The sequence below is a fragment of the Ovis aries genome, chromosome X, assembly GCF_016772045.2.
Source record: "Ovis aries strain OAR_USU_Benz2616 breed Rambouillet chromosome X, ARS-UI_Ramb_v3.0, whole genome shotgun sequence".
Taxonomy (NCBI): Eukaryota; Metazoa; Chordata; class Mammalia; order Artiodactyla; family Bovidae; genus Ovis; species Ovis aries.
The window spans coordinates 79,715,356-79,743,250 of record NC_056080.1 but is presented as its reverse complement, the minus strand read 5'-3'; the positions used below and the strand labels follow the sequence as shown (position 1 = coordinate 79,743,250).

Genomic DNA, 27,895 nt, shown 5'->3' with positions numbered 1-27,895 from the left:
GGGGTCCTGGCCAGCTCGGTGACCTGAGGCAGCTAGCCCTGAGGCTGGGTCCCCTCGGGGTCTGGGGGTGAACAAACACTGGTGTCTCGCTCCAAGGCCTTCCCACACCAGTCCTTCCTGTGTGGATGTCCCTGCAGTGGAGCCAGGCCATGGTTCCCTGACACCTTCCTCTCCTCAGACATTCTGGAATCTAAGAATAGCACCATCAAGTACCTGCAGTACAAGTTGGCCCAGGTCTGCAGTGTGCCAGGAGACCCCAACCCTCCCTTATCCAGGAGCCCCCTGATCTTGTCTTCTGGGTCCTGACCTAGTCTGAGGCCGTCTGTGCCTGCCCAGGGTCTCTGGGCCTGCATGTAGCCTGGCATCTTTGCTGCCACTGCCCAGTACACATCCTGCCTGGTGACCTGGGTCAACTTTGTTCTGGCAGTGTGCTGCTAGCCTGGCCTCTGCGGCCATTGTTGGGGGCATGGGGTCCTCTCTGGTCCCTCAGGTGAACATCCATGTCCTCCAAGCAGGGGCAGTTGTGGCTCCAGCCTTTCTCAACCACTCACAGAGACTTCCCACACAGTGCTCTAACCCTGGTACCGTCTGTCCTGTACTGAGCATCCCCAGCTCCCCAGCCAAGCCCACAGCTCTGTCAGAGCTTGGCCTGTGGGGACACCAATGCTGTGCTGCCTGCAGAGAGCAGACTCCTCACAAGTGTGACTCAGACATGAACCCTGGGTCTTGGAGACACAGGTTAAGGCAGTGCTGTCATGGGCCCTCATGCTCTGGTGACCAAATCCCCCAGTCTTCCCTGCCTTACCACCAACTTTGAAACATGTAAACTTTGAAAAAGAGTAGGGGGACAGAGATCCTGCCTGCATGGGTCTTGCCAGCACTGTTATCCACATCTCAGCTTTTCTTGGAAGGGGGAATGGAATAGATGGTGACAGACATGGCAGAGATGGTGGTCCCCAGGAAGGCAGGGATGGTGGGCCTGAGTGACAAATGCCCGAGGGGACCAGGAACTCTGAGTGCACCCCCTCTTCAACCTCCCCAGCCAAGAATTGAGGTCCCACATGTGAAGTGGTTGGGTAGCCCCCTGTGAAGTCTTTAGACTTGGATCAAACTTCTTCTGGATAGTAGGGAAGTCCCTGGCTATCATCCAGCTGAGCTGGGGAGTGTTTGTCACCTGCTCAGCTGGACCCACACTCCCGGGGCTGGAGACTCAGTGACTTCAATTCACTTTGCTTCAAAGGGTGGCTCTTTTCATGGGGTCTTTCCTTGATGGATTTGGTCTTGAGGACCCCAATCATCGGAGTTTGTCCTGCTTACTTTAATCATCCCCTGGTGCGTCATGTGCTCTAAAAAGTTTACATGCCTGTTCACACCACTAACCACTGGGCAAACACTCTCCTTAAGGCTGGGACATTAAGAAGATGGGTGAATGCAGGCTTGTGGTCACTCTGACCTGTCACAGACCTCTCAGAGTCCATCCACTGGGTGAGTGAAGACTCATGTTCACTTTGGTGTGTCATAGGCCTCTCAGAGGCCATCTCCTGGGTGAGTGGAGGCTCGTGTTTGCTCTGGCCTGTCACAGATCTCTCAGAGGCTGTCTGCTGTGGGAATGCAGGCTCGTGGTTACTCTGGTCTGTCATAGACCTCTCAGGGGCTGTCCATTGGGTGAATGCAGCCTTGTGGTCACTGACCTGTCACAGACCTCTCAGAGGCCATCCGCTGGGTGAATGCAGGCTTGTGGTCACTCTGGTCTGTAATCGACCTCTCAGAGGCCATCTGCTGTGTGATCATGGGCTTGGGGCACTCTAGTCTGTCATAGACCTCTCAGAGACCATGTGCTGGGTGAATGCAGGCTCATTTATTTCATTCAGTCTTAGTCCATTTAACATGCACTAGGAAGCCCTGGTTAAAAATACATCTTCAGCCAGACTCCTCACACCCTCACTCCCATGCATCTTCAGCCAGCCCACTCTCCCCTCATGTGTGGCAATGAATTGACCTCTAAGGAGACTCCCTGCTTCTGAATCTCGCCCCAAATGAACCAAAGCATCATCTTAGCACAAAGAATATGCTGCTTGCAGCGGAAAGTTGCATGGTTGTTTGGTCTCACCCAGGAAGACCCCTGGGGCCTGCACATGGACACAGGTGCTGAAGCTTCTGTGTTCCATCCAGCCTCCTTCCTCTCCCTGTGTGCTTCCTCCTACGACCACTGGCATGGCCTCTCTTCCTGGCCCTGGGGCTGCAGCACTGGCTGCTCCCCTGCCTGGAATCCTTTCCCAGAGGTGTTATCTCTGCAGAGACCCTGGCCCACCATCCTACGCCATACCCGACCCTCTGCTCATGCTGATTCAAGGCACTTTTCCTGCACTGGTTTTCCTCAGAGCACCAGTCCCTGTCTGGTATGAAGCCCATGCTGCCCCAAGGCAGAGGTTCTGTCTGTTTCAGTGTGTGGAGCCCTGTCTGGTACAGAATATGAACTCACATGACAACAAGCTGAAACAGTAACTGAACGCAAATCACTGTACACATGTAACTTAGAAATGTAGATGTAATGAAGAAACAGGTAAAGGTGGGAGATCTGGTAGGTGCTAGAAAACTTGCCGGGAGCCAGTGTGAGGAATCCTGCCCATGACAAGGTCATGAGGAAGGAAGCCTGACAAAAAGCAAGGATGTGATCAAGCTTCAGGGGTTCCCCCTGGAATTTCCTGAGCATCCACCCCCCCAAAAATAAGAATCTGCCTGCTTTTCCACTCTTCTGATATTCTCTGGAAAAAGTCAAATCAGGGCTTTAGTCTTCTGCATTTGAAAGGGATGTTTCAGTTAAACCCCTCTGATAGCTCTCTAGCTTGCCTAACAGGTTGCTCAGACCTCTTACAGCTTGTGAATTGCTTACAGCCCCCCAACCGTGAGAGGCACAAAGCTTAAAGCATCTTAAAGATACAGAGCCTTTTCTAAAGAGCTAAAAATCATATTGGTGACAGGTTTTCACTGTTGACTCAATGATTGCTGCCAGGCCTCCATATTCTTTATCTTTTAGGCACCTGGGAGGATGTTAATCAATGTAAACTGGATATGGAAAAGATATATAATAGTTTTGATATTAGCAACACTAGACTTTTGAGTTAATTACTTTTCTCTTTGTTATATATCACTGCACTCCTCTTGTGTCCTTGCTATGTAAGAATGTAACTTTATTTAGTGCTTTCTGAGAGTGGCACCAGACTTTGGGAAGATCAACACAAATAAGTCTTCTGGTTGACAAACCCTTATCAGAAAAAAGGCTGTAAAATGTTAATTGGCCCTTTTGGCCGGAAGATGATGTAAATTACCTAAGACTTGTGTATACAACTAGATATGCAGAGAGAAAAGCCTGGTTTTGATAAGAGTCTGGGCTGCTAATGCTGCATAACTTTGTGTTACCCATTGATCTCCATGTTTTATCAAAAGTATAAAAGGCCTTCTGAACAATAGAGGATGGGGCCAGTCGCTGGACTGGTTTCCCCCGTGTTTCCTCTCTAATTTCTGGCTGAATTCCCATCTGGGGCATGGAGACTCACCATGTATACTTACTTGTCCCGGCTTTTAAGATCCACATGAGGGGGAGCCCAAGGTGGGGCACCCCCCGATATTCAAGAGGACGCCGGTGGCCTAACGTAGATGGTGCAAGCTCCTTGTCTGGAACTTTATTGGCTTCCCACATAAACCAAGTTATTCAGCCTTCTTTCTCCACTTAATTTTCCTACTATACTATTTCTTCCTAATCTAATCTTATATTAATAAATAAATAAGTTTTCCTCGCCAACGCCGTCCCCGCTTTGAATTCCCTGGATCCACCGGGGCTGGATCCTGGCAAAAACTTACTTTTAGCTTCTAAGCCTTTTGGCAGAAGGTAATGTTACATATTTTTTGCATGAAATACTGAAAATTAGAACTAACATTTTAAAATAAATAGTTTTCATAAGTCATATGAAATGAATCAAATTCTGAGGCATTTTAATCGCAACTCGACTGACTTGAGACCGGATTGTACTATGCTTCAGAATTGGACCAGGGAAACTCCCCAGGATGGAGTGGGACACTGGAAGAGGGGTGGTCCTCACCTCTCCCAGCTGCGAGCTCACTCTTCCCCTTGCTGTCACACTTGATGCCAAGTTCCTCACCATAAATGTCCCCATACCAGACCAGCAGCTCACAGCCCAGCATGACCACCTGGCAGGTTTGGTAGAAGATCTGCCCGTGATACTGCAAAGTCACTAGGTTCTCCTCCTCATAGTGTTGGGCACAGTTCACATACCTGAGGTCGAGGCCGGGAAAAGGAAAGAAACCACAGGTGACAAGTCCCTGCCACTGTCGGGCCATGCCCAGCTCCTTGCCTTCAGGCTCTGAGGCCATGATGGCTCCCACCACCCCTCATGGGGACCTTCTGTTCACACCTTTGACCATGGTGTGTGAATTCCTATTTCCAGATCCTGTTTCCTGTCCTCTTCCTGGCTGGAATGCTTTTCTCTCCTTACCTAATTAGCCATTTTCCAGAGCCTAGTTCCAGACTTGTGTCCACCTGGACTCTCCATAAGACTGGTGACCTCCAGCTCCTCTAAACTGTAAATTAAGTTCTCTTTCATTCCACAGGACTTGGTGCTCCTAGGCTAGCATGAACCCCTCAGCACTCACCCCAGCCTGCCTTCTCTCCGAGGCTTTTCTCCAATCTCCCCATGTGTATCCAGGGTCCTATTCACTTGCCCACTCCCTCCCATGGAAACTTGGAGAGTGCTCTGACATAGCTTGAGACACAGAACAGTAATCGTTTATTCACTTTCTGCCTGCCCTGATGAAAGGAGAGGCCCTCAGAGAACGGCCATGCTCATGGTCATTCTGCCCCTCATTCTTTTCCAGACGTCAGGGCCCACTTCTCACTGGAACTGAGCCTGGGGAGGTTGTTGCCCATGTGGACTCAAGGTCTCCCGTGTTAGGTTATCCTGGCACTGTGCAGTTATTCAAAAATAGAAAAATTAAGGTTACTATTCCTAAAATTAATTGGTTAATGTCTATCTTCAGTATGTTCTCCAAAAGAACATGGGTTGTGTGGTTTGCTTCAGTAATGAAGTTCATCGTCTACACTGGGGCATAGAGTGCTTGGTAAGTGTCAAGTGAGTTAAAGTTTCCTTTGTGAATCTAGACTCCTCAAGTTGTTTTCAAGTACCTCCATTTTGTTGAGTGTATAGACTTATATGTTGAGGGCACATGCTATATTTTTCTTTCTTTCTAATGTATTTTGAAATGAAAGAGCATGATATAGAGGGGAAAGATGAAAGAAGATGTCAAAGTTATTGAGGGAGACAGATTGAGAAGGAAAGGGGTGTGGGCTTGAGGGAGGAGCAACAGCAGCAACTGCAGACTCACTGCACTCACCTCACCTAGTTGGCCAAACACGTGTCCTTTCCATCCACATACTCATAGCAATTTCTCCCTTTGGTGATCTGAGTGTCAGAAAAGGGATACAAGCTTTCTTCTCTCTTTTACTTTATTCTTTTTTTTTTTTTTTTTTGGTGGAAGTAATAGAAGAACTATTTCCCTGTGCTGTCATTCTGCTCTTCAGCCTGCATGGATTCAGCTGCCAGTCAGACCACATGGTAAGCTCCTTAATCATCATTTTAAGTCTGAGTCTATTGGCACATTGAAGGCAAGGGCTCCACAAGTGAGGAGTCACTTCTGTATGCCTGTACCGCTGTCTCCCACCTTCTTCTGATCTTTAGATAGAAGTCCTGTGTTCATGCCCAGTGCACACAGTACACAGGGCTGACCATGTCACTGCCAACCATGTCATCATCATCCGTGTCCTCACATGTTGACATGAAGTACCCCTCCCACCACCACACACAAACGATTAGAAGCCAGAGGACAGGGAAAGAGGGTTATTTCTCACAAGCCAGGAGTATCCACTGTTGGCGGCCTCTTCATGGTCTGTGATCTGGCCCTTCTAGGGGCCAGAGTGCAGGCCCAGAGGCAGATCAGACATGTCATTCCACACTCCAAGCCCAGCCTCAGGGATGCCTGACAGTCTGATATTTAACCCAGGGGGCAGAGTGAGGGCTGAGTGGTTGGCATGCCCCTTTTCCACTGCAGAGTCCTTTACAAAGGTTGGGGGCACAGCTGTCGATGAAAAAGTTCTGACACTCCTAACAATCTGGAGGTGAGAGCAATAGGGATGGGGAGAGGTATAGTGATGCTGCTTGTTGTAAAGACCTTCAGAAAGAACTGGGGCACTCACGTCATTTGGCCTCGATCCTGTACCCCATGTCTTAGAGGAAGGGGATGATTGGAGCACAAAATGGTGAAGTGAGGTTATTGGACCAAGGCCTTCTCCGTGAGTGGGCCAGTGGGGTCACTCACAGAGGCAGCTGTCATCCTGGGGCTCACTGACCTCTTGGTACACATGGCCCTTTCTCGTAGATTGTGCCTCTTCACTCCAGTCTCATTTCTTCTGAGTTCTAAGATGGAGAACAGAAGCTAAGCAAGGCTGGTGGGGTCTGGAGAGCTAGTCACTGTTTTATCAGAAACTGTGAGATCTCCTACTTGTCCATCTATACACTTTGTCAAAATTTTTTATATTTATTTTTCAAACTTTTACTTTTGTAGTTTTTGTTTTAATGTTACATTATTTATTTATTGGCCATGCTGCATGGCTTGTGGGATCTTAGTTCCCTGACCAGGAATGGAACCCACACCTCTTACAGTGGAAGCCTGGAGTCTTAACCACTTAACCACCAGGAAGTCCCTTGTCTATACTTTGTTTGTTCTGTCTTTAACTACTGGTTCAGGAGACTGAGGCTCCACACTGACCATAGATGCCCAGTTCAGTGTTAACTTCCTGCACTTCTTGTTAGTAGGATTTACTTCCCAATCTTCTTACTTAGGAAATAGTTCACTGACACATCTACTGAGTAAATAAATGTTAAAGGGCACATGACACATAAGGCATTGAAAGAGGTCTGGGCATAAACACTAACAAAGTGTGGTCCCTATTATCACAGCTGGATTTATTGAACTACTTGTATGTGTCAGCAGTTTTACATTTAATTTAATGCTTTCAAACACTGTATGAGTTATGTATCCTTATCTTCACTTTACAGATGAACAATCAGGACCTCAGAAAATGTATAAAATTTTCCTCAGGCCCCAGTGCTAACTTCATGTCTCAGATCAGTCCACCTTAAACCTATGCCTACCCAAAGTTCACACCACACACCTAGGCCATACTTACTACCTTTTATACAGGGATTAGAGGAACTAATTAGAGCAACTCCCCAAATTTTCTGTTACTGACTTTTTGCCTGGAGTGCTGTCCAGGGGTCCTTGTTTCTCAGGGAGGGGACACTGGTTTCTGAGCCCACTCAGAGCCACTTGTCTTCAGCAATTTTGCTGCTCCTGGCAATTTCTTCAAACTAGACACCTTACTTGATGGTCCCCTGAACATTCCCTTGCATGTGAGTAAAAGGCAAAATGCATTTCTTTAGTTCTTTAGGACTGTATGAAGTGTTTTCACATGCATGGCTTTAGTTAATACTTTGACAATTCTTGGAAATACCTGGAGGAGGGGGGTCTGAACACTGGAGTGTAAAACAAGGACCTAAGTGGGTACTGAATCAAAACTTGAATTCATATCTTAAGGTTCTTTCCCTTCAGCTTTCTGCATAAATGTGAGAGCAAGGCAGGGAGAATAGCTGGAGGTCAAGGAAAGAAGAGGGTATGGGCTCATAAAACAATCTGGGGGTTTTTCTATTAATTAGTGGACCTTTGATGGATGAGGAACTATGGAAAATTACAGAGGGGACAAAACATATCTGGAAAATAAGCTGACAAAGCAGTGAGATTGAGAAAAGACAATCGGCAGAAACACATTTAGACAATAAAGAAAATGAGTTGAACATTGCAGGTTGCCATGTCTTAGAGACAATGTTTGAATTAAAGTAACTGGCCTCATCAATTCTGCTTGAAGAAGGCTGTATGACTAGCTGGTCCTCCTCAGTTTCCTGATCCATAAATTGGTATACATTCTAATTTTTAATGTTATAGCGGACATGAAATTTAATAACATTCAACAAATCATTGTGTGAGCTATTTATACAGTATGAATTTGAGCGTACACCCTTGCCATTAATATATCCCCTCAACTGCCTCTATATTTGAAGTTCAGCTCACAAATACTATCTTCAGCATTCCTTGACCTTCTTATTCCTACATGAATGTTTAAATGTGGAGTCAGTCATTCACAAAACATTCATGGGGCCCTCAGGGGCTTTGAGCTGGGCCTGGACTTCTGAGAATTAATGGGTATGGGCTACGCTCTCAAAGCTCACAACACAGGGGCAGGCTGAACAAGTGATTCCAAATAGAAGAGTTGCTGATTTAGAGCTCAGAGGAAGGACTTGTTACTTCCCCCTATAAGAATGTCCAGATGATGAGTTTCTACTCAAAAGCAGGTAACCTATGTGAAGTCCTTCAGTTATTTTCTTATTTGTTGTTTTTGAGTCATAAACCTGAGGTCTGTCACAGCTGTGAGTTACTTCCTCTTATTGGAGTGGGAGTCTCTGAGGTAGGGATCATGTCGCCTTCTTCATCTTGGACCATTGACTCTACAAACTGCCCAACATGTCCTTAAGCTTCTTCATTTTGGACTGTCCACTCTACAAACTGCTCAGCATGCCCTTAAGCTTCTTCACCTTGGACCATCCACTCTAAAAAGTGCCCAAAATGTCCTTACGCTTCATTGTCTTAGACCATCCACTCTACAAATTCTCCAACATGTCCTTAAGCTTCTTCATCTTGGACTCCCCACTCTACAGACTGCCCAACATGACCTTAAACTTCCCTTAGTCAGATGTCTTAGCACATCCCTAACTAGCACAGCACAAAAGAACTGAGGTTGAAAACATCTCTCAGATGAATGATATAAAGATGTATGAATAAGATATATCAATAAACTTTACTGAGCTATGAAAATTTTAACCAGTTTGTAAGGGGTTTAGAGAAGGTGCTTTGGATTAGATTGCACTACCAGTGATACATAATCAAACATTTTTTTTAACCTCAGTTTCTTGATCTATAATGGTGATAGCTATATACATACTTATAGGTACTGTAGGATTGTTTTAAGGTTTAAGTAAGTTTATTCACATAAAATGCTGAAAGTCTGAAATATTGTGTAAATAATGTAACAAATAGAACAGGCTACTACTGTCGCTGTTCTTACTAACTATAAAGATGGTGATGATATCAGACATTGTGCTAAAGATTTGGGATAGGAAGGCAGCAGTCTCCAGGATCTCTGTGCTTTCTCCTTTTCTCACCTGTGACTGGATCCATGAGGAGTCTTTTTTGTCAACAGGATTTGGGAAATACCTTCTGATGTTTACTGTGCTCCACTCTGAAGGCCATCCGAGAAGGATTACCTAGAAAATGATGAGAAACAGTGTTTTGGTTGTTAAATGTTTCCAAACTCTGGGCATTCTAATTAAGGACACAGAATTCTGAGCCAGAGTGACAAGGACAAGGATAAGCAAAGGAGGAATGGAAAGTGATTTCTGTATCATCAACTGCTATGCTTCTACTGGGAGCATTACGTACTTTTCTTAAAATAATAAAAAATATATATATATGTATATATATATATATATATATATATATGAAACTTCATCTGTGCTTCCTCTGATGTCCATGAAGTATCTAACAAATTTACTAGGCTTTCATGACAAAAATACTCAACAAAATAGAAATAGAATGAAGTGACTGCAGTATAATAAAGGTCAATATGAAAAGTCTATCTCTAACATCACAGTCATCAATGAAAAGCTGAAAACTTCTAAGGTCAAGAAAAAAAAGGCAAGGATGCCCGTTCTCAACACTTCTATTCAACATAATATTAGAAGTCCTAGGAAGGTCACTAGATTAGAAAAGGAAACCAAAGGCTACCATTTGGAAAGAAAGAAGTAAAATTATGTCTGTTCACAGAGGACATGATTTTACATGCAGAAAATCTTTAAAATTCCACACACACAAAAACACCTGCACAGAAAGTTGCACAGTACAAAATCAATATTCAAATGTCTTTCCATGCATGAACAATGAACATTCCAGAAAGGAAAATAAGAAAACAATCCTATTTATTTTTTTAAAAGCCATAGTCAAGAGCTAAGTTTGAATTTTTAAAAATTATACAAGGTAAAGGAAATTTGGTCTCTCTGCAGGTGCTATCTTTAGGGTGTTTCAGGCTGAGGGGAACTGGGGTTACTCTAGGTATTTGAGATTCACAGCATTAGAGGATTTGGTATTTCTGCCGACGAAGGGACTTGTAGTCCCTGAAGCTGACAAGATGTGAGCTCCCTTCAGGTTAGGACCCAGGTTCTTCAAAGCTGATGAGATTTGGGGCTATCAATAACCTCAGATATGCAGATGACACCACCCTTAGGGCAGAAAGTGAAGAGGAACTAAAAAGCCTCTTGATGAAAGTGAAAGAGGAGAGTGGAAAAGTTGGCTTAAAGATCAACATTCAGAAAACGAAGATCATGGCATCTGGTCCCATCACTTCATGGGAAATAGATGGGGAAACAGTGGAAACAGTGTCAGACTTTATTTTTTTGGGCTCCAAAATCACTGCAGATGGTGACTGGAATGTGGGAGTACAGGAGGGGGAACTTGCATCCCCAGTGAGACCCTCTCAGCAAAGCTGGGGCTGGGTTGGGCTTGGAGGATGTGCCTGAGAGTTTGCTTAAAAGGATGCCACCTTTAGAGGACCTCCTGCAGTGTAGATTTCAGGGCTACATAGCAACTAAGTGCAGAGCTGATGGCTGTGGATCCTGCAGGCTGAACGCTGACTCTAAACATTGGAAGATTGTCTAGAGTCACAGGATGTGCTTGCTGTCTCTGCTGAGATGATCTCAATGGGGACCCAGGTTCCCCTCTTACTCTCTAGAAGGTATCAAACTGCAGCCACTCACCACAGTAAGCCCTGAGGAAACTCGGGAAAGAATACCTGCTTTCTAGCAGCCATCAAAGTGCAGATACCCCCCACAGTAAGCCCTAAGGAAACTCGGGAAGGAAAACAATATGTGCTTTCTATCAGCCATCAGACTGCAGCCATTTCTCATGGTGAGCCCTGAAGAAACTAGGGAAGGAGAAGAATACCTGCTCTCTACCAGCCATCAGACTGCAGCCACTTCCAAGGTGATTCCTGAGGAAACTCGGGAAGAAGACAGGATACTGGTCCCAGGGGTACGGTGTACATCAAAGGGAACGATTTCATTGAGATGGCTGGTGCATCTTCGCATACATAGAAAAGTGCTAAATTCCTTAACTTTATTTTTTTTTAATTTTTTTGCTGGTAATATTTTTTTATTTTTTTAGTTTTTTATTTTTTAAATTTTAAAATCTTTAATTCTTACATGCGTTCCCAAACATGAACCCCCCTCCCACCTCCCTCCCCATAACATCTCTCTGGGTCATCCCCATGCACCAGCCTCAAGCTTTAGATGCTACCTTCTGGGTTTGAATTCCTAAAAGATTCTTACTGAATAAAACATAACTGTCAACACTTATGTTATGAATATTTTTATGTCTAAACATATGAAGTAGAGACTTTCAGAACACTGGCACCAGTGGTGGGCACACCCCAAAAGATGTAACTCATGGAGAAATTAGAACAGTTATCACCCCTTTCTCCATAAGATTGTGGAATGGACACTGACCCTGGGGAATTGTTACAGGGAAGAACAAAATCTGACTCCACGTTGAATGTTTTACTTTAACCTTTGTTTCCTGTTGGTTTGTATACTACAGGGATACTGTCCATACATAATGGCTTGCCTCAGGAAACTCTGACCGTCTGCCTTTGTTCAGGACCTGTCCACCTGTGGATGGCTACAGGAAGGGAGAAAGTAACACATCTCCTCCCGAGACTGGGCATTCCAGGAGATACTTGCCAAAATAAGGGCCTTTTTACTTTATCACTTCCCCAGCTCTGTGTTCTATAAAAGAACTGGCATCCAGACCCTTACAAGATGGTTTCTTTGAGATATTAATCTGCTATCTTCTCAGTCTGACAGCTTTCCAAGTAAATTCGTATTCCAGGCCTCAGCACCTTGCCTCTGATTTGTTGGCCTGTTGTGAGACAAGCAGAGGGAGCTTGGATTTGGGAACAATCCCACATGCCTTGCAGTCAAAAAATCAAAACATAAAACTGAAGCAATATTGTAACACATTCAATAAAGTCTCTGAAAATGGACCATATCGAAAAGATCTGAAACCAAAACCCGAAAGGAACTCAGTGGTTGTGTGAAATATTTATAAAGGAGTTAGTGTCCCTCTTGCCCATACGCCCTGAAGCCACACTGGACAGTTAGGCTCTGTCCATCAGCACACCCTCTCCGTACCCCAGGTGAAGGTGCTCTGCCCCCAGTGCCCTGGGTCTCAGGCGGCAGAAGAGACACAATCTAGGGTGTCTCTTTTCTGGTTCAGGGGAACATCACGCTAGCCACCCTGTCTCCCTGCCCATAATAAATAAGGAGAGTTGTTTGCACCTGGGAGAGTGATGTTGTGGGCACCTGGACTGCCTTGTCCTTGTGAGATTTGATGTGACAACAACACAGAAAGAGAACCAGCCAAGAAGGATCCAGTCAGGAGTAAACCCCTCTTCACAGGGACCCTGTGAGACCCAAGCAGTCACTCTGCGCACCCTGCTCTGACTTTTGGGAATTGGCCTTTGTCATTCTCTGGGCAGGAGGTGGAAAGGACAACCCAGTGTCTCTTCCACCTTCTGAGACCCAGGTGGGCACTGGGGGCAGCAGCACCTCCACCTGGAGTCCAGAGAGGGTGTCCTGAATGGACAGGGCCTAACCATTCAATGAGGCTGGCCCTTGTCCATAGTGCACTGACCTGCTACAGGGTCTTAGGGGCCAGTGGGACCCACATTCTTTCTTTCCTGTACCATCCAGAGCCTGGCCGGCTGGTCCCTCCTTCCCTGTCACCCTCAACTGGTGTCTTATTCATCGTCTTCGATAGACTCAGGTCTTTCCTGGAAGGGAAAGGGACCTTTTGTGGTCACCACATCTCTTGGTGTGCTGTCAGGAGGCACTGGCAGTCGCTGCCCTGTCTCTGCTCTCCTGACCCTCCTCACCTGCCTCATCTCTGTCTACCTCTGGAGCATTCGCGCTTGTGTGTGTGCATGTACACAGGAGCAGATCTATTAGCTAGGCCTGATTCCCTGGCTTTCTCTGTACTCCTGCTGGGATTTTGGGCACCGCTTTTGCAGTCGAAGAGGTGCGAGTAGATGCACATGTGTTTTGTCGCAGAGCCTTTGTTTATACTGCAGCCTTTTAAAGTGAGCACTACTCAGTGAGCCTTCCCATGGCCTCTGTTGGGCATCTGTCTCCTCCTCCTCCATGCAGTGTGTGCATTGCTCCTCTTGCTCTTTCTAGTGCATCACACAGCAAACCACCTTCTGCTGTTGTGAGGGACATTTGTTCAGCAAAGGGATGGGGCTTTGGCATAGACAGAAAGCCCTGAAGTGGGAGTCCTGGGTTCAACTCTGCTAGCTGTTTCTTGTGAACAGCTTCCGAACATCCTGGAGGCTCAGTAACCAATCATTTAAAATGGAGGAAGTAGAGGAGTTTTTCTTTGTTTGTTTTTGCAGTAGATGAAGAAATGGGTGTGAGGCATCCTGCCTGGAGCTCTGTGTTTAGGGCTGACTTGGTAAAGAGAAACCTGTATGCAGGTCAGGAAGCAACAGTTAGAACCGGACATGGAACAACACACTGGTTCCAAATAGGAAAAGGAGTACTTTAAGGCTGCATATTGTCACCCTGATTATTTAACTTCTATGCAGAGGGCATCATGAGAAGCACTGGGCTGGAGGAAGTACAAGCTGGAAACAAGATTGCCGGGAGAAATATCAATAACCTCAGATATGCAGATGACAGCACCCTTATGACAGAAAGTGAAGAAGAACTAAAGAGCCTCTTGATGAAAGTGAAAGAGGAGAGTGAAAAAGTTGGCTTAAAGCTCAACATTCAGAAAAGTAAGATCATGGCATCCAGTCCCATCACTTCATGGCAAATAGATGGGGAAACAGTGGAAACAGTGGCTGACTTTATTTATTTATTTATTTTTGGCTCCGAAATCACTGCGAATGTTGATTGCAGCCATGAAATGAAAAGACATTTGCTCCTTGGAAGAAAAGTTAAGACCAACATAGACAGCATATTAAAAAGCAGAGACATTACTTTGTCAACAAAGGTCCGTCTAGTCAAGGCTATGGTTTTTCCAGTAGTCATTTATGGATGTGAGAGTTGGGGTATAAAGAAAATTTAGCACCGAAGAATTGATGCTTTTGAACTGTGGTGTTGGAGAAGACTCTTGAGAGTCCCTTGGACTGCAAGGGGATCCAACCAGTCCATCCTAAAGGAGATCAGTCCTGTGTGTTCATTGGAAGGACTGATGTTGAAGCTGAGACTCCAATACTTTGGCCACCTGATGCGAAGAGCTACCTCATTTGAAAAGACCGTTTATGCTCGGAAAGACTGAGGGCAGGAGGAGAAGGGGAAACAGAGGATGAGATGGTTGGATGGCATTACTGACTCAATGGACATGATTTTGTATGGACTCTGGGGGTTGGTGATGGACAGGGAGGCTTGGAGTGCTGCCAACCATTGAGTCCCAAAGAGTGACACGCCTGAGTGACTGGTAAAGTGGTTGCTGTGTAGGTGCTTGGGGCATGTCTTCTCACTCCTAAAGGGGGTGTGGGGTGGATCTTTTATGAAGGAAATCGGTTTGTAGAAGCTAATTTTAGAATTCCTAATGGTCTGACCGGGAAGATGAGACTGTGCCTGGGCCAACCAGGAAAACCAACACTTTGTGATTCCTTCTAGGAACAGTTGGGACCCCAGGAGGCAGCGGCAGTTGTCCTTGAGCTCTGCAGACGGTGCTGATGCCAAGTGCACCCAAGAGGAAGGAAAATACTGAAGTGAAACAGGAAGCATGGCCTGTGTCATCCAGAAGGTGCCAGAACCTGAGCTGCCTTCCAGGAAGCTGCACACTTGGGCTTCAGGCCCTGACTACCAGGTCCCATGGGCACAGGGGATTGGGGGGGATTCTGTGCCCACTTAGGTGGGGGACAGGCATGTGTGTGAGTACACACACAAGCCCTTTCCAAGTTCAGTTGACCAGAGATCCAAGGTAGAGACTCCAGCAGGTCACCTGAAAGGCTGTTTTGTGCATTTACAATGAACAGGAAGGGTTGGAGCCAGGGAATTTTCAGGAGCCCATCACGGGTAGGGGAGTGCAGGAGGAGTCTCAGCCTGCTCAGAGAACACTGAGTAGTGGCCAGCTTGGGGACTCAATGTGGTGTGTACCTGGTCACTACAGAGTCTGACTCTTTCAGATAGACATTCAATTAGGTTTCACTGAGTTCAGTGGGCTGGTCGGTTTTCTGAAAAATTCTAAGTGGACATTTCTCTCTCTCTTTTTCTAAGCTATTTTAAATTGGAGGATATTTGCTTTACAGTATTGTCTTATTTTTTTTTCCCTATTTCTGAATCAATCATAGGTATACATATGTCCCCTCACTCTTGAACCTCCCTCCTTTTTTGTTTGTTTGTTTATTTTTTGAATGCACTGTGCAGCATGTGGGATCTAGTTCCCTGCCCAGAGACTGAACTCCAGCCCCCTGCATTGGAAGTGCAGAGTATTAACAACTGGACCTCCAGGGAAGTCCCAAGGAAGTCCCTCTTGTTTTTTAGAGTTACAAATTATTCTTTTCAGATTTCAAGAGCAGTCACAAACTTACAGAAAACTTGGTGTAATACACATAATATTTTTTCCTGAGCCATTTGAAGAGTAAGTTGCTAGTCTGATCAGGCTCTGTCACCACAGGACGCCTCTTAGGTAAGCACAGTCAAGTCTAGAAGCTAGCATTGACATACCACTGCCATCTTGTCCTCAGACCCTGTCCCACTGTCCCCACTGTCCAGTTGATGGTCTTGATGCACAGGAATCTGGGTCAGGGTCAGGCGTCCTTCAGCGTCCCTCAGCCTTTGCTTAACTTTCCTGAGGTTGAAGCTCTGGAAGATCAGAAGCCAACTGCTTTGTGCAGTGTGCCTCAAGTCGGGTTTGTCTGGAGCTTCCTTGTGGTAAGGTTCAAGGCTTCCCTTTTTTTGGCTAGAGTCTCTCAGAACTGGCATTGACTCTTCTCATTGCTCCCACATGAGTGAACCTGGTCCCTCTCTGCCTGCTGTGACAGCCTTACTTTGATCTCAGGATTGAGGTGGTAGCTACTGGGTTTCACAACATGGAGCTTTCACATGCACTTCAGATTCGTAATTGATAGCAGTTTCGCAGCTAGTTACTTTAAGACTATGAATATCCTGTTTCTCATCAAATTTTTAATTAATTAATTAATTTTTATTAATTAATTAATATTAATTGTTTCTTTGGATGTTCAGGCTGTCTTTGGTTTGGGAGCTTCAGGCTTACAGCCTTGTGCTTTTCACATGGCTCTATTATTTTTTGAGGGATTCCTTGCTTTCTGGTAGAACAAGCTTTTCCAAGCTCATTTTGTCCTTACCTAACGTTGGCCTTGGAGTCAGCCTTTAATGACACTTATAAACCAGTACATGGGCACCAGGAGTGCCGCTGCTTCTGGCCTTTTCCCTAGACAGTTAGGGAATGTATGTATTGGAGAGAGAGACACACACGCACAAGTGGGAGAGCGACACTCGCACAGAGAGACACACACACACAGAGTTAGAGAATGTATGTTTGTGAGAAACACACACATGTGAGACACACACACACACATACTCTTCATTCTGGCTGTTTCCCATTATCTCCCTAGTCTCCGTATTTCTACCCTCACAGTCTGCCTTGCACAAGTGCCCTCCTCAGCCCCTCAGATGTCAGCTCGCCCTCTCCTGGAGGCCCTAAATTTCCCTGCTGAGCCCTCTCTTCTAGAAGTTCCTTCCTCACCCCACTTGATTGGGTTTTACCTTCCTAATCAGCCGCGTCTCCATGTGAACACCCTGCTCACCTGCCCTGAGGGCTCTGACCACCTGCCCTGAGCTGTCTGACCCCCCAGCACCAGGTGACGGCCTGGTTCTGCCACATTGCGTGACTTTGGGATGGAACTGAGCAGGAAGGGCAGAGCTGTGGAGGGGAAGGCATTAATTTAAATAAACTTGGCAGACTTGTCATTTTCAGTGCACTTTGCTATATAAAGGATTCCTGTTCCACACCTTCCTCTAAAGTGGAAATGCCCTTTATCTTGAGTCTTTTGTGCTGAGCACATATCATATATCACACTAAGCACTGTGCTCAGTACAGGGGACACAAAAGTGAAAATACACACAGTACAGCTCTTATAAATTATCCTGCAATTAACTCAGATTTCATTCACATATTTGATTGCTAAGTATTCAAAAGAAGGTTTTTTTTTCTTACTTTGATCTGTGCATCAGTTCAGTTCAGTTCAGTTCAGTCGTTCAGTCGTGTCCAACTCTTTGCGACCCCATGAATCATAGCACGCCAAGCTTCCCTGTCCATCACCAACTCCCAGGGTTCACTCAGACTCGTGTTCATCAAGTCAGTGATACCATCCAGCCATCTAATCCTAAGAACACTGAATTATCTTGAGTGTTTTTATTATTATCTAGACTGGACAAAGATAAAATCTCTTATCATTTCATGAATCCAAATTTTGGAAAAGATTGTCATAGCTTAAATGTTTTACAGAACATTTAGTTTATAAGATGATAGCTCACTTCAGGCAATTTTGAAAGGCACACCTGTAGTCTTGATGATATTCACATACCCTTTGATTCTGGTATTTCATTTCCGGGAAATTCTGAAGGGAATAATCAGGGGTGTGCCTTAGGGATCATCTGCAAGGTGTCCTGAGCACCAGGGGGTGAGATGTGTCTTGGTGGAATCTCGCAGTGAGACAGTACATGGGCATTACCGTCGGTGCCTGGACAGATGGCAGCAGTCGTGGCAACACAGGAGAGTACACACTTGGCCCCAATTATATTATGTAAAAATTACCTTTGTGCCTCTAAATTAGACATTTATAATCTTGTAGTAATTGTTTCTGGATTATGACAAGTTAGTTTTTAGGAGAAAAGTCACTGTCTACAGTCACTGTTAGTTACTGCTTTTATGGGGGGGTACTTTACATAAAGGGCTTCCCTGGCTTCTCACTGGTAAAGGGCCCACCTGCCAATGCAGGAGACATGGGTTTGATCCCTGGGTCGGGACTATCCCATGGAAAAGGAAATGGCAACTCACTCCAGTATTCTTGCTTGGGAAATACTTATGGCCAGAGGAGCCTGGTGGGCTACAGTCCATAGGGCCGCAAAGAGTCGGACACAACTGAGTGACTGAGCACTATTCTAAACCAGTGGCAGCCTTTTTCTTGAACCTTATAGTCCACGGGGTTGCAGAAGAGTCATACAAGACTTAGCGACTGAACGATAACAACTGAAATATAAGAAAAATCACAGATCTTGGTTTTTTATGTCTGATGACTTTTGACAGTTACATTCATCTGTGTAGCTATCGCTCAAAACAAGAAGTTGTCTGTTTTTCTGCCAGTCGTATGTCATTAGACTTCCAGCGCCTGAGGTCCAGGGACCCGGCCCATCCTTTGTACTGCTGCATATTCTGCCTGCAGCCTCACTTCCTGCAAATCAGTGAGAAATCTTCCCAGAATTGAGAGGTTTTCACACTGCATCATTGGCACCCTGGTGGTTGTCTAGTAACTAACAATCAACGAGAGACTCAAAAGTAGATAAAATACCTCAAAGAGATATTTTTAGAGATGTGTTTTTTTTTTTGTTGTTGATGTTGTTTGTTTTTATATATAATCACTTTGAAACCTCACGGGCCAGATGATAGTTTTAGTCACTGAAAGCTTCTAAGATGGAGGGCGTACCGGTGACCTGGTGGTCGTCTGTGCCCTTCTGGCCAAGGAACTCAGACTCTGGTCCTTCTGTAAATGTCATGTCGTGTCACTGACGTCTAAGTGAAGCCTGGGCCCAGAGTAGGGACTCACTGAGGGGGAAGTAGAGAGTCAGGGAGTGGACAGCAGGGTGCAGAGTGGGTCTGGGTGTGGGGTGTGTCCCCTGCTCCTTTACACCCGCCCTGCCCATCAGCATTCCTCTGGGAAGCTGCCGTCAACCCCAGGCTTTGCACTGGTGTTTGCTCTCTGCAGTAGATTTCTTAAGAATGCAAACATCAATTATAATAAAGCTAGAAAAAAGAATGCAATGCTGGGATGGGGAAGACAGCAGGGGATTCCAAGGGGCACAGTCTCAGGGACTGTGGGGAGCGTTCCGTTTGAAGTGCACTCTGTGGACTGGCCCACTTAATGCTCACAGAAGCCCCATGGCGTAGGTGTGGCTGTCATCCTCAGAGGGGCTGCCTGGCCAGCCTGACTCACATGGCTATGGGTGGAGGTGGGGGCACATGGTCTCTCATTGAGGCCCCAACTGCTCTGTTGTGCTGGGTCCATTTTAATAGACTCTCTCTCCCACCTGGAATTACATCCCAGCTCTACCCCTGACCATGCGACTTCAGGCAATTCAGCTGATCTCTCCACCCTTCATTTTCTCATCTGTGATGGTGGGGGGCCGGGGGGGGAGTCTTTGAGTTTGGGCATAGGAAGTGTTAGCCCAGTGCCAAGGTTTGGGGATGCAAATAGTTTAGCAGTGGAAAGTATATGCCAACAAGAAAAAGCATTTGCCATTCAATACTCACTCAGCCAAGCTTCCATGAGCTCACCTGGCCGCTTGTCCACTTACTTGTTCTGTAGGCTCCCCTGAGTTCTCTGCTCAGGAGACCACCAGCACATTTTCAGAAGACACCCCCACAGCTCCTCCAGCAGTGGCTAAGAGCGGCAGCAGTGAGGAGGGGCCCAGGGAGGCTGGGTCCCCTGAGCAGGCATTCAGCAAGTAGCGAAAGTCACTCCCTGCAGGTTCCAGCACCAGCAGCAGCCGGTAAACAGGAGATGCTTAGCCCATATGGTAAACAGACCTGCCCCTCCATCTCCCAGGCCCCTTCAATTAAAGCAAACAACATGCACCCTCCTGTACCCCAGTTGCCAGCAAGGAGGTGGAGAGTGGGAGCCTTGGAGATCAGACCCGGCCTTTCATTTCTCCAGGTAATTCATCCTCTGAATGAAAACCATTGTTGGTAGTTTACGGGCCAGGTTGTCTAGTGTTGAAATGAATGGTCGGTGGTGTCTGAGTGGTTTTTTCATTCAGAGTTATACAACGTGGCTACTCTTCACACTGACAGCAACCCCACCCTGGAGTCTCCACAGGAGAAAGAGGCCTGGGGGCTGTGTGGAGAGCGCTAGAGAGGCATGTTGGCTTTGACTTAAGGGCAGAGGTTTGTAGGTTTCGTGTCAAACAGCTTTGGATTCTGGTCCTAACAGTGCTGCTTATCTAGCTGTGTGGGGCATTGGGCAGGTCATTGTGAAGCAGAAGGAATGACGCCCTGACATTCTGCATGGCAGTGAGGGGTTCTTCGATGCAGGTAGACTAGTTTATAAGCAGTCCAGTAGTATCTTTCTTGGTGTTCCCTCAATGTTTTTAAAATATTGAGTCTTTCTCTCTCTGTTTTGGCTGTGCTGGGTCCCTGTGGTGGCACATCAGCTTCTCCGGTTGCAGAGCATGGGCTTAGGTGCCCTGTGGGATGTGGGATCTTAGTTCCCTGACCAGGGATCAAATCCACATCTCCTGCATTGAAAGGTGTATTCTTAAACACTGGACCCCCAGGGAAGTCTGGTAAATTATTGTTAGCAGTCAAAAATTGTCAGAAAAGAAAGTGCTCAGTCATGTCTGACTCTTTGCGACCCCAGGCTCCTCTGTCCATGGGATTTTCCAGGCAAGGATACTGAAGTGGGTTGCCATTTCCTTCTCCCGGAGATCTTCCCAACCCAAGGATTGAACCCTGGTCTCCCGCATTGTAGGCAGACACTTTACCATCTGAGACAGCAGGGAAGTCAGGGGAGTTCTGTCTCCTTACAACAAAATTTTGAAGTGATGGACCTTAAAGCCCTTGGCATGTCACAGCTCTGGGACAAACTGTGTTATAGCTCTCAGACAGATCAGAGTTAACAGCTCTGTGTTACAGCTCAGTTTTATTTAGAAAATAAAAGGAAAGTACATCCTGGAGGCATGAGAGCATGCTGAGCCAAAAGATGTGAAGAGAAGAGAGAGAGAGAGAGAGAGAGAGAGAGAGAGAGAGCGAGCGAGCGAGCGAGCATGCAGGAGAGAGCGACCCCCAGCCTGTGGCTCCTTGTTTTGTATGTTTTTGCTTCCCCTGGGCCTGCCCTGTGTAAATTGGGCAAGCCAGGAGTGCTCTTTGTTCTACCTGAGATCCTCACTCTGGTCCTCAGACCTTCCTTTGTTCTATTTCATGGGCTTTTTCCCTTCCTTGTCTTTTAGCCACCGCCATTCTGGACTCCTTTTTCCTATTGTAACTACCTAACAAAAGTGTTCCAAAGTGTGGGTGCCCTGAGGAAACAGATCAAAGTTTCCACCTTTCCCCACAATTTTTTAAAGATGCCTTTACAACCTTCTCCCCAGACCCTATTTTTCTTGGGTTCTTAGGAAGCATTCCAGAGGCCCACTGTAGCCTATGTTCTAGAGAGTTATGTACATTCATTGTGCTGTTGTAGTTTTGTACTGTAAGCAGGCACCATGCTCACTCCTTGGTTTGGTGAAGATTTATTGCCGACTGGAAAGATCTCTGGAGTCACTCCAGCCAGACACAGTCATAACAGCTGCTCTAGGGAAGTCTTCTTGGGAAGGTAGGGATGGGCAGTGACAGGTAAATCCTTCCTGAAGAGTAGGAGGAAGTCTGAACGTGCCAGAGTAGCCTGAGGGAGTCTGGCAAACAGACTGTCTGGTCAGCTTCCCCTGGGGACCTGGGGTCTAAACAGGAGGAAGAGCTGTGGGCAGATCCTGGGAGAGCTCTGCTTACTGAGTGTCAAGTGCTCCTAAGAGGTGCTGTGAGCACCGGTGAGCCACCCAGGGAACCCAGCCCAGGCTGGAGTTGAGCCGGCAGGCTGGTAAGATAGGATGTGCTAGGTCAGCTGTCCTGCTTGTTTGACGGCACCTATGTCCAGCCAGGATGCTGGTTCAGGATGCACTTGTGAGGGAAGCCCCAGGGGTGCTGTGGACCAGGGTCTGAAATGAACCCTCACTAGGTCTAGGTCCTTGAGTTTTAATACTCTATTGATGTGTTATGTTCATCCATTTATGCAATGAACTTTTTCTGCACCACATCCAGTGGTACAGGTGAGTGGACTGCAGTGAACTTGGCACACAATCTCCTGATGTAGGGAGGGAGGCCACAGGAGAAACACCAGTGCAGTGAGAGCCGAGAACAGGGGACCTGATCTTTCTTAGAACCTGTGTCAGGCTTCCCAAAGGAAGTGCTCTTTAGGCTGAAACCTGAAGGAGGGGTGTGGGTGAGTGGGTTTGGGGCCCAGGGAAGAGATGGCCTAGCATGTTTCCAAGGCCTGAAGCAGGTGGGCAGGCAGGTATGTGGACTGGAGGCCAGGGCAGTCATGGGAGGTTACGCTGGAGAGGCAGTTGGGTCAGGACCTGCAGAACCCTGTAGATCCCTGTGGGATTCCAGCTGTTAGATGGAGAGCTGTGGAGAACCCAGGAAGACTCCCGCCATGGTCAGGGCATCGGAGTGTGGAGAGTGGATTGAAGAGGCAGTGGGGGCTGGGAGCGGGGAGGAGCATTGGGGAGAGTTTCTCTTGGAGGTGTGCTGGTCACGTGTCAGCACCAAGAGAGCCTTTGATCTGTGTGAGCATCCAAGCTACTGTGTGTAGTGGGGGAGCCCCAGGGTCCCGTGTGACAATGGCATGACCATGCATCCGTCCTGGGAGAGGGCCTGAGCCTGAACGTTGTCATGCATACACTGGGGCCTCCCCCCTCTGGTCTTCTGTCTGGGTGGGTTTTTCCTGGAAGAGTGTATGTGTGTGCACCGCAGACTGTCTGCTCTGCAGCACCTGTGCAGCCAGGTCTCTGTCTGCCAGGAGCAGCTGTACAAGATGCAGCACTGGCAGCCAGCATACCCTCTGCCATCCCACCCGTAGCACACCTTCTACCCGCACCACCCCCAGATACTGGGCTTCTACATGGACCCATGGATCCCGCCCACTCAGGCCCCAGTGGATTTCTACCCCTAGGCCCTGCATTCCTCGGGTAATCACCAAGGTGCGGTGGAAGGCCAGGATATGTGGTGTGGTCAAGGGTGTTGCCTTGGGAGGTAGACAGACCCCACCAGGATTCCAGTATGACCTCTTTGCAACTCACATATCCATTCTGAGTTTTAACTTCCTTGTTTGCAAAGTGAGGGTATAATAGTACCTCTCCCAAAGAATTGTTAGGAAGAGACTTTAAGATTAAGAATCATAAATATTCTTAATTAATTTTCGTATCTCTGCCATGTAGTTTTGTCCCCCTTTCCATTCTTTAGTGTTCTTTGTGTTCTTTCTTTTCCTTGATTAGTCTTTCCCAAGGTTTGTCAAATGTCATTTTTTAAATGTCATTTTTAAAAATGTATCTTTTGAGGTTCTCAATTCCTGTCTTTTATTTGGTTTTTATTTCATTAATTTCTGCCTCCCCCCATTTTTTCCACTGAAATTATTTTGTTATTTATCCAATTATGTTGGATGCTTAATTAGATCACTATTTCCTGAGTTTTCTGATGTATTTATGTCTCACCTGAGTTTATGAACCACTGAATTTTAAAATAACATTTTTATTATTGTTCAGTTCTAAATATTAGTCTGATTTTGAGTGATTTTTAATGGTACATTGTAAAATTTCCAAATACAGAGTTTTAATATCACCCATATGATGCTAATTTCTACTGTGGCTGCCTTTTGGTCATATATCATGGTCTGTATGATATAGACCAGCAGTCATAATTATTTTCTATTAATACCAGATAATAAATAGTTTAGTCGATGAACTCGCTACTCCAGTTTTGCTGTTGTAGAACAGAAACAGCTACAGACAATAATAAGTGAATGGGTGTGGTTGCTTTCCAGTAAAACTTTATTTTTAACAAGTGGCAGATCAAACTTCACTCAGGGGCTTGAAAAGAATGTATTCTCCTATTGGACATGGTCTGTTAAAGTGTGCTTGCTAACTGTGCTGTACAAATATCATCACACTTTTTTATCCCTTTGATAAGTTACTAAGAGGTGTGTGAACATTTTCCACTATGATTGTGGATTTGTCAAATGCTATAAACCTGTCAGTTGTTGTTTTACCTGCCTGGAAGTGTATAGGCTTGGGATGACTGCATCTTGTTTCTTATATCTTTGTATAGCACATTTGTTACTTGGGTTTTCTACCTTTAATGTCTACTTTATCTGATCATAATTTCATTCCAATTTTATTTCAATTAGTCTTCGTGTGGTATCTTTTTTCCCTAACTTTTTATTGTCAGCCTGAGCCCTTTTTGGAGGAGAATATCTTTGTACATTTAAGGTACCCACATTGAGCATCTGTGACTTTAGTTGCCAAAGTTGTTCCCCTTGGATTGAGGGAGGGAGTGTCAAGTTTTCTGATTCTTTTTGTTTGTTTTCCTTCTACATTCTGTTTCTACTGTGAGTGGTTAGGTTAAATTCTAACAAGCAGCCTTGACTTAACAAAGGCTTATCAGTTTACCCTGAACCTGAGCTCTAATTCATGAGTCTTGTAAATTTTGCCTGGAATTTTAATTTTTCCCTTGTTTTGATTCTTACCAAATTATTATCTTTGTTCTTTTATTCAGTCTATGCTTGTTCAGATCTGCCTGTATGTTCACTAGTTTCTTTGCTGCTTATCCTTCCATCTGGGTTCCATTTAATTTTTTCAGAAGGTACATTCTGTCAAGGCTTCTAGGAAACTTTTTTGGCAATACATATTCTTCTCATGGGCTTCCCAGGTGGTGCCAGTAGTAAAGAATTCACCTGAAAATGCAGGAGACATGGATTCCATTCCTGGGTCTAGAAGATCCCCTGGATGAGAAAATGGCACCCCTCTCCAGTATTCTTGCCTGTGAAATCCCATAGACAGAGGAGCCTGACTGGCTACAGTCCATGGGGCCACAAAGAGTTCGACACGACTGAACGACTGAGCACTATTTTTCACCTACGACTGCCTTTCTCTTGAACAATAGTGTAGCTGGTATAGAACTCTAGGTTTGCAGTTACTTTCTTTTAGGACTGTGAAGATAGTATTCCTTTTCTTGTGGCTCCTGTATCTGGTTTGTGTTACTTTAAGATCTCTCTGTCTTTGGTCTCCTGTAGTTCTTTCTCAAACTGCTGTGTCTAAGCATGTATCTATATCTATCCGTACTTTATTCTGCTTAAAATTCATGGTGCTCAAATCTAAGGTTGTATGGCTTTCATCCCTTCTGGGAGTTTCTCTTATAATTATCATGCTAACTATTTCCCTTTTTTCATTCTTGTATCCTTTCTTCCTAGGTCATCCACTTAGATTATTTGTACTTATTGTGCTATACAAATATCTGCATCATGATACTTCTCACTTTGCCTCCAAGTCTCTTGAATATATGAGAGCTGATTTATGTGGTACCTTCTGGGAAAATGCTTAGAAATATTTTCTAATTCCATGTTATCTCCAACTGTGTCTAATCTGCTGTTTTTATTTGTTTTTACTGTCCAGGGGGTTTTTAATTTCAGTGACTATATTTTTATTACTAGACTTTTCCCCTCAGATTTTTATTCTTGTGTCTTGCATTTTTGTGAGTTTTCAATTCTTTCTTTTATGCTTTTAATAATGTAAACAGTAATTCTCTGGTGTTTAACATTTTGATCTGTTTGAAGTTCTTGGGGACAGTGCACGATCCTATGAACTTGCTGTGGACTTGTGGTGGATTGCTTTCCCTGCAATGTTCTGGGGGTTTTGACTCATGAGTTCATTTCCAGCAGAGCTATTCTTACCTTGGGGATTCTGTGTAGCTTTCTTTGACAGTGTATCCTTCCAGGGTGGCTCTATGTTTTCCTCTGCCCGCCTAGAACTACCTTTTATTGTACCTCAGGAAGTTTCTGGAGAATTCTAGGAGTGTAAATCTGAACTCCACTCTGCTGCCCCCAAGCCTGCATGAAAGCTGGCATGTGGCCATGAATTCCTCACAGGACTGTTTTCCCTGCCCTGGCCCTGGCTAGGACACTAGCTCAGTCATCTCCCTCTCCTAAAGAGCATGAGGTTTTTTTTGTCTTGAAATTGAACACATAGCCCTTTGAGGGTCTTTGTGTAAGCAGCACCTCAGCTATAGCTCTCTGCCTTGTGCAGAGAAGCCCCATCTCTTGTCAGGAGGGTGAGGGGTCGGTGTTTAGGAGCACACCTATAGATTTCTGCATCTGACAGATGTGTCCCTGGTTCCCCTCTAGGGAGCCCTTGCTCATGCCTCTGGCCCATGGCTCTTACCCATGGCTGTGGTTTCAGCTCCCTGGGAGTTTCCTGGTTTTGGGGGAGCAGAGCTCTGCAAGTGAAATGTGTAATATGTTTTGTCCAGCGTTTTTGTGACAAGAGGTTTTTTTCAGGTAATATGAGCTGCCATATTGCCAAAAATAGGTCTGTGTAGTGCTGAACAGTTCTGCATACCTTGTAATCAATACTTAGTAACTGGTGTGTAATTTTAGGATTCCAGAGAGGGTCCTCACCACCACATGACTCAGACTACCTTTGTACTGGAGTCATATATTGATCACATTTGGACAGAGCACTCCAAAACTGAAACTACTGGCCTGATGCAGAACCATTTTCCTGATCAGATTATCTCAGCTTTAAAAATGGGCACAAAAACATTGGCAGCCAGTAATTAGCTTTGTGAAGTATCTGAAAAATCAGACCCTCTTTTCTACACAGACTCTGGCCCAATGGGAGACCTTTACTGTTGTCTACAGCATCCCATCAGGAAGAAGTGTACAGACGGGCCCTGGTGGGGGGTGCTGTCTCCCCGGCTGATTTGTATCTGATTGGACTGAGATGTCAGTGTATCCCTGTCTCCTTGGGCAAGTTAAAAGTTGAGTGTCATCTGTGTCTCCCTTCTCCCCTTCCCTGGATAGAATGTGGTATATCACTGTAAACTCAGGGGCAGAAACAAGCAGAGCTGAAGCCCAGACCCCTTTCCAAATCTTCTTGCAGGGTTTGGAGGCAAACAGATGCTGGCTCCTTGGTGTGTGTGGACTTCCTGGAGTGTAGCTCATCTTTCCTGTGTCTGTGCAAAAGACCCTCGGGCATCTCCCACTGCTAGCTGCCTGACCCCTTAGCTTTCTGCCACCAGCCATGAGCTCTCTAGTTGGTTGTGTCCTGTTTCCATTTGCCAGTTTCTTATACTCTTGAACACAGGGACTCTTCGCTTCAACATAGGGACTCTTCATTGGGAACTAAGATTGGACCTCCAAGGTCTTTGAACAGGCCTTTCAGATTGTGTTGTGTGTGCCTTCAGAGGTTCTGTGAGTGAAGCAGGTGGGGTGCTGTATCTGCATGATGGTCAGGGCAGCTTGTCTCCTCTGGGCCTGTGGGCGGCCCATGGCTTGCTGAATGAGGTGAATGATTGGCTGATTGCTTCCTTCAGGATTGATGAAATCCATAAAGCCCCTGGATTCCCTCAGTGGGACCGGCTGTTATGCTGAGGACCAGTGCTGTGTGTCCCGCTGCTGGAAAGGAAGGTGACTGCCATTGATCCCGCCCCTGTGTGGAGCCCCTAGGGTTACATGGCCTTGCAGAGCAAGGGCTACTCGCTGACCCACCTGAAATCCAGCGACAATTTGGCCATGGGCGTGCATGTCAGGTGAGGCGTTGTTTGG

The 27,895-nt window shown here is 45.9% G+C and overlaps 1 protein-coding gene and 1 pseudogene across 2 annotated transcripts in view; one reads left to right on the top strand and one right to left on the bottom strand.

Moving 5' to 3' along the window:
* The window catches only part of LOC101118086 (uncharacterized), a 53,374-nt gene that overhangs the window by 5,183 nt on the left and 20,296 nt on the right, over positions 1-27,895 (top strand). Inside the window, exons 2-4 of one of the 2 annotated variants that reach the window (XM_060407855.1) lie at positions 5,554-5,630; positions 14,919-15,111; positions 27,664-27,879. In XM_060407855.1, the coding sequence (XP_060263838.1) occupies positions 27,803-27,879 (77 nt within the window). In that variant the 5' untranslated portion in view covers positions 5,554-5,630; positions 14,919-15,111; positions 27,664-27,802. The remainder of the gene's footprint in view (positions 1-5,553; positions 5,631-14,918; positions 15,112-27,663; positions 27,880-27,895) is intronic. The other variant, XM_060407854.1, reaches the window with a different exon arrangement.
* Positions 1,368-7,474, bottom strand: LOC114111636 (histone-lysine N-methyltransferase PRDM7-like; annotated as a pseudogene).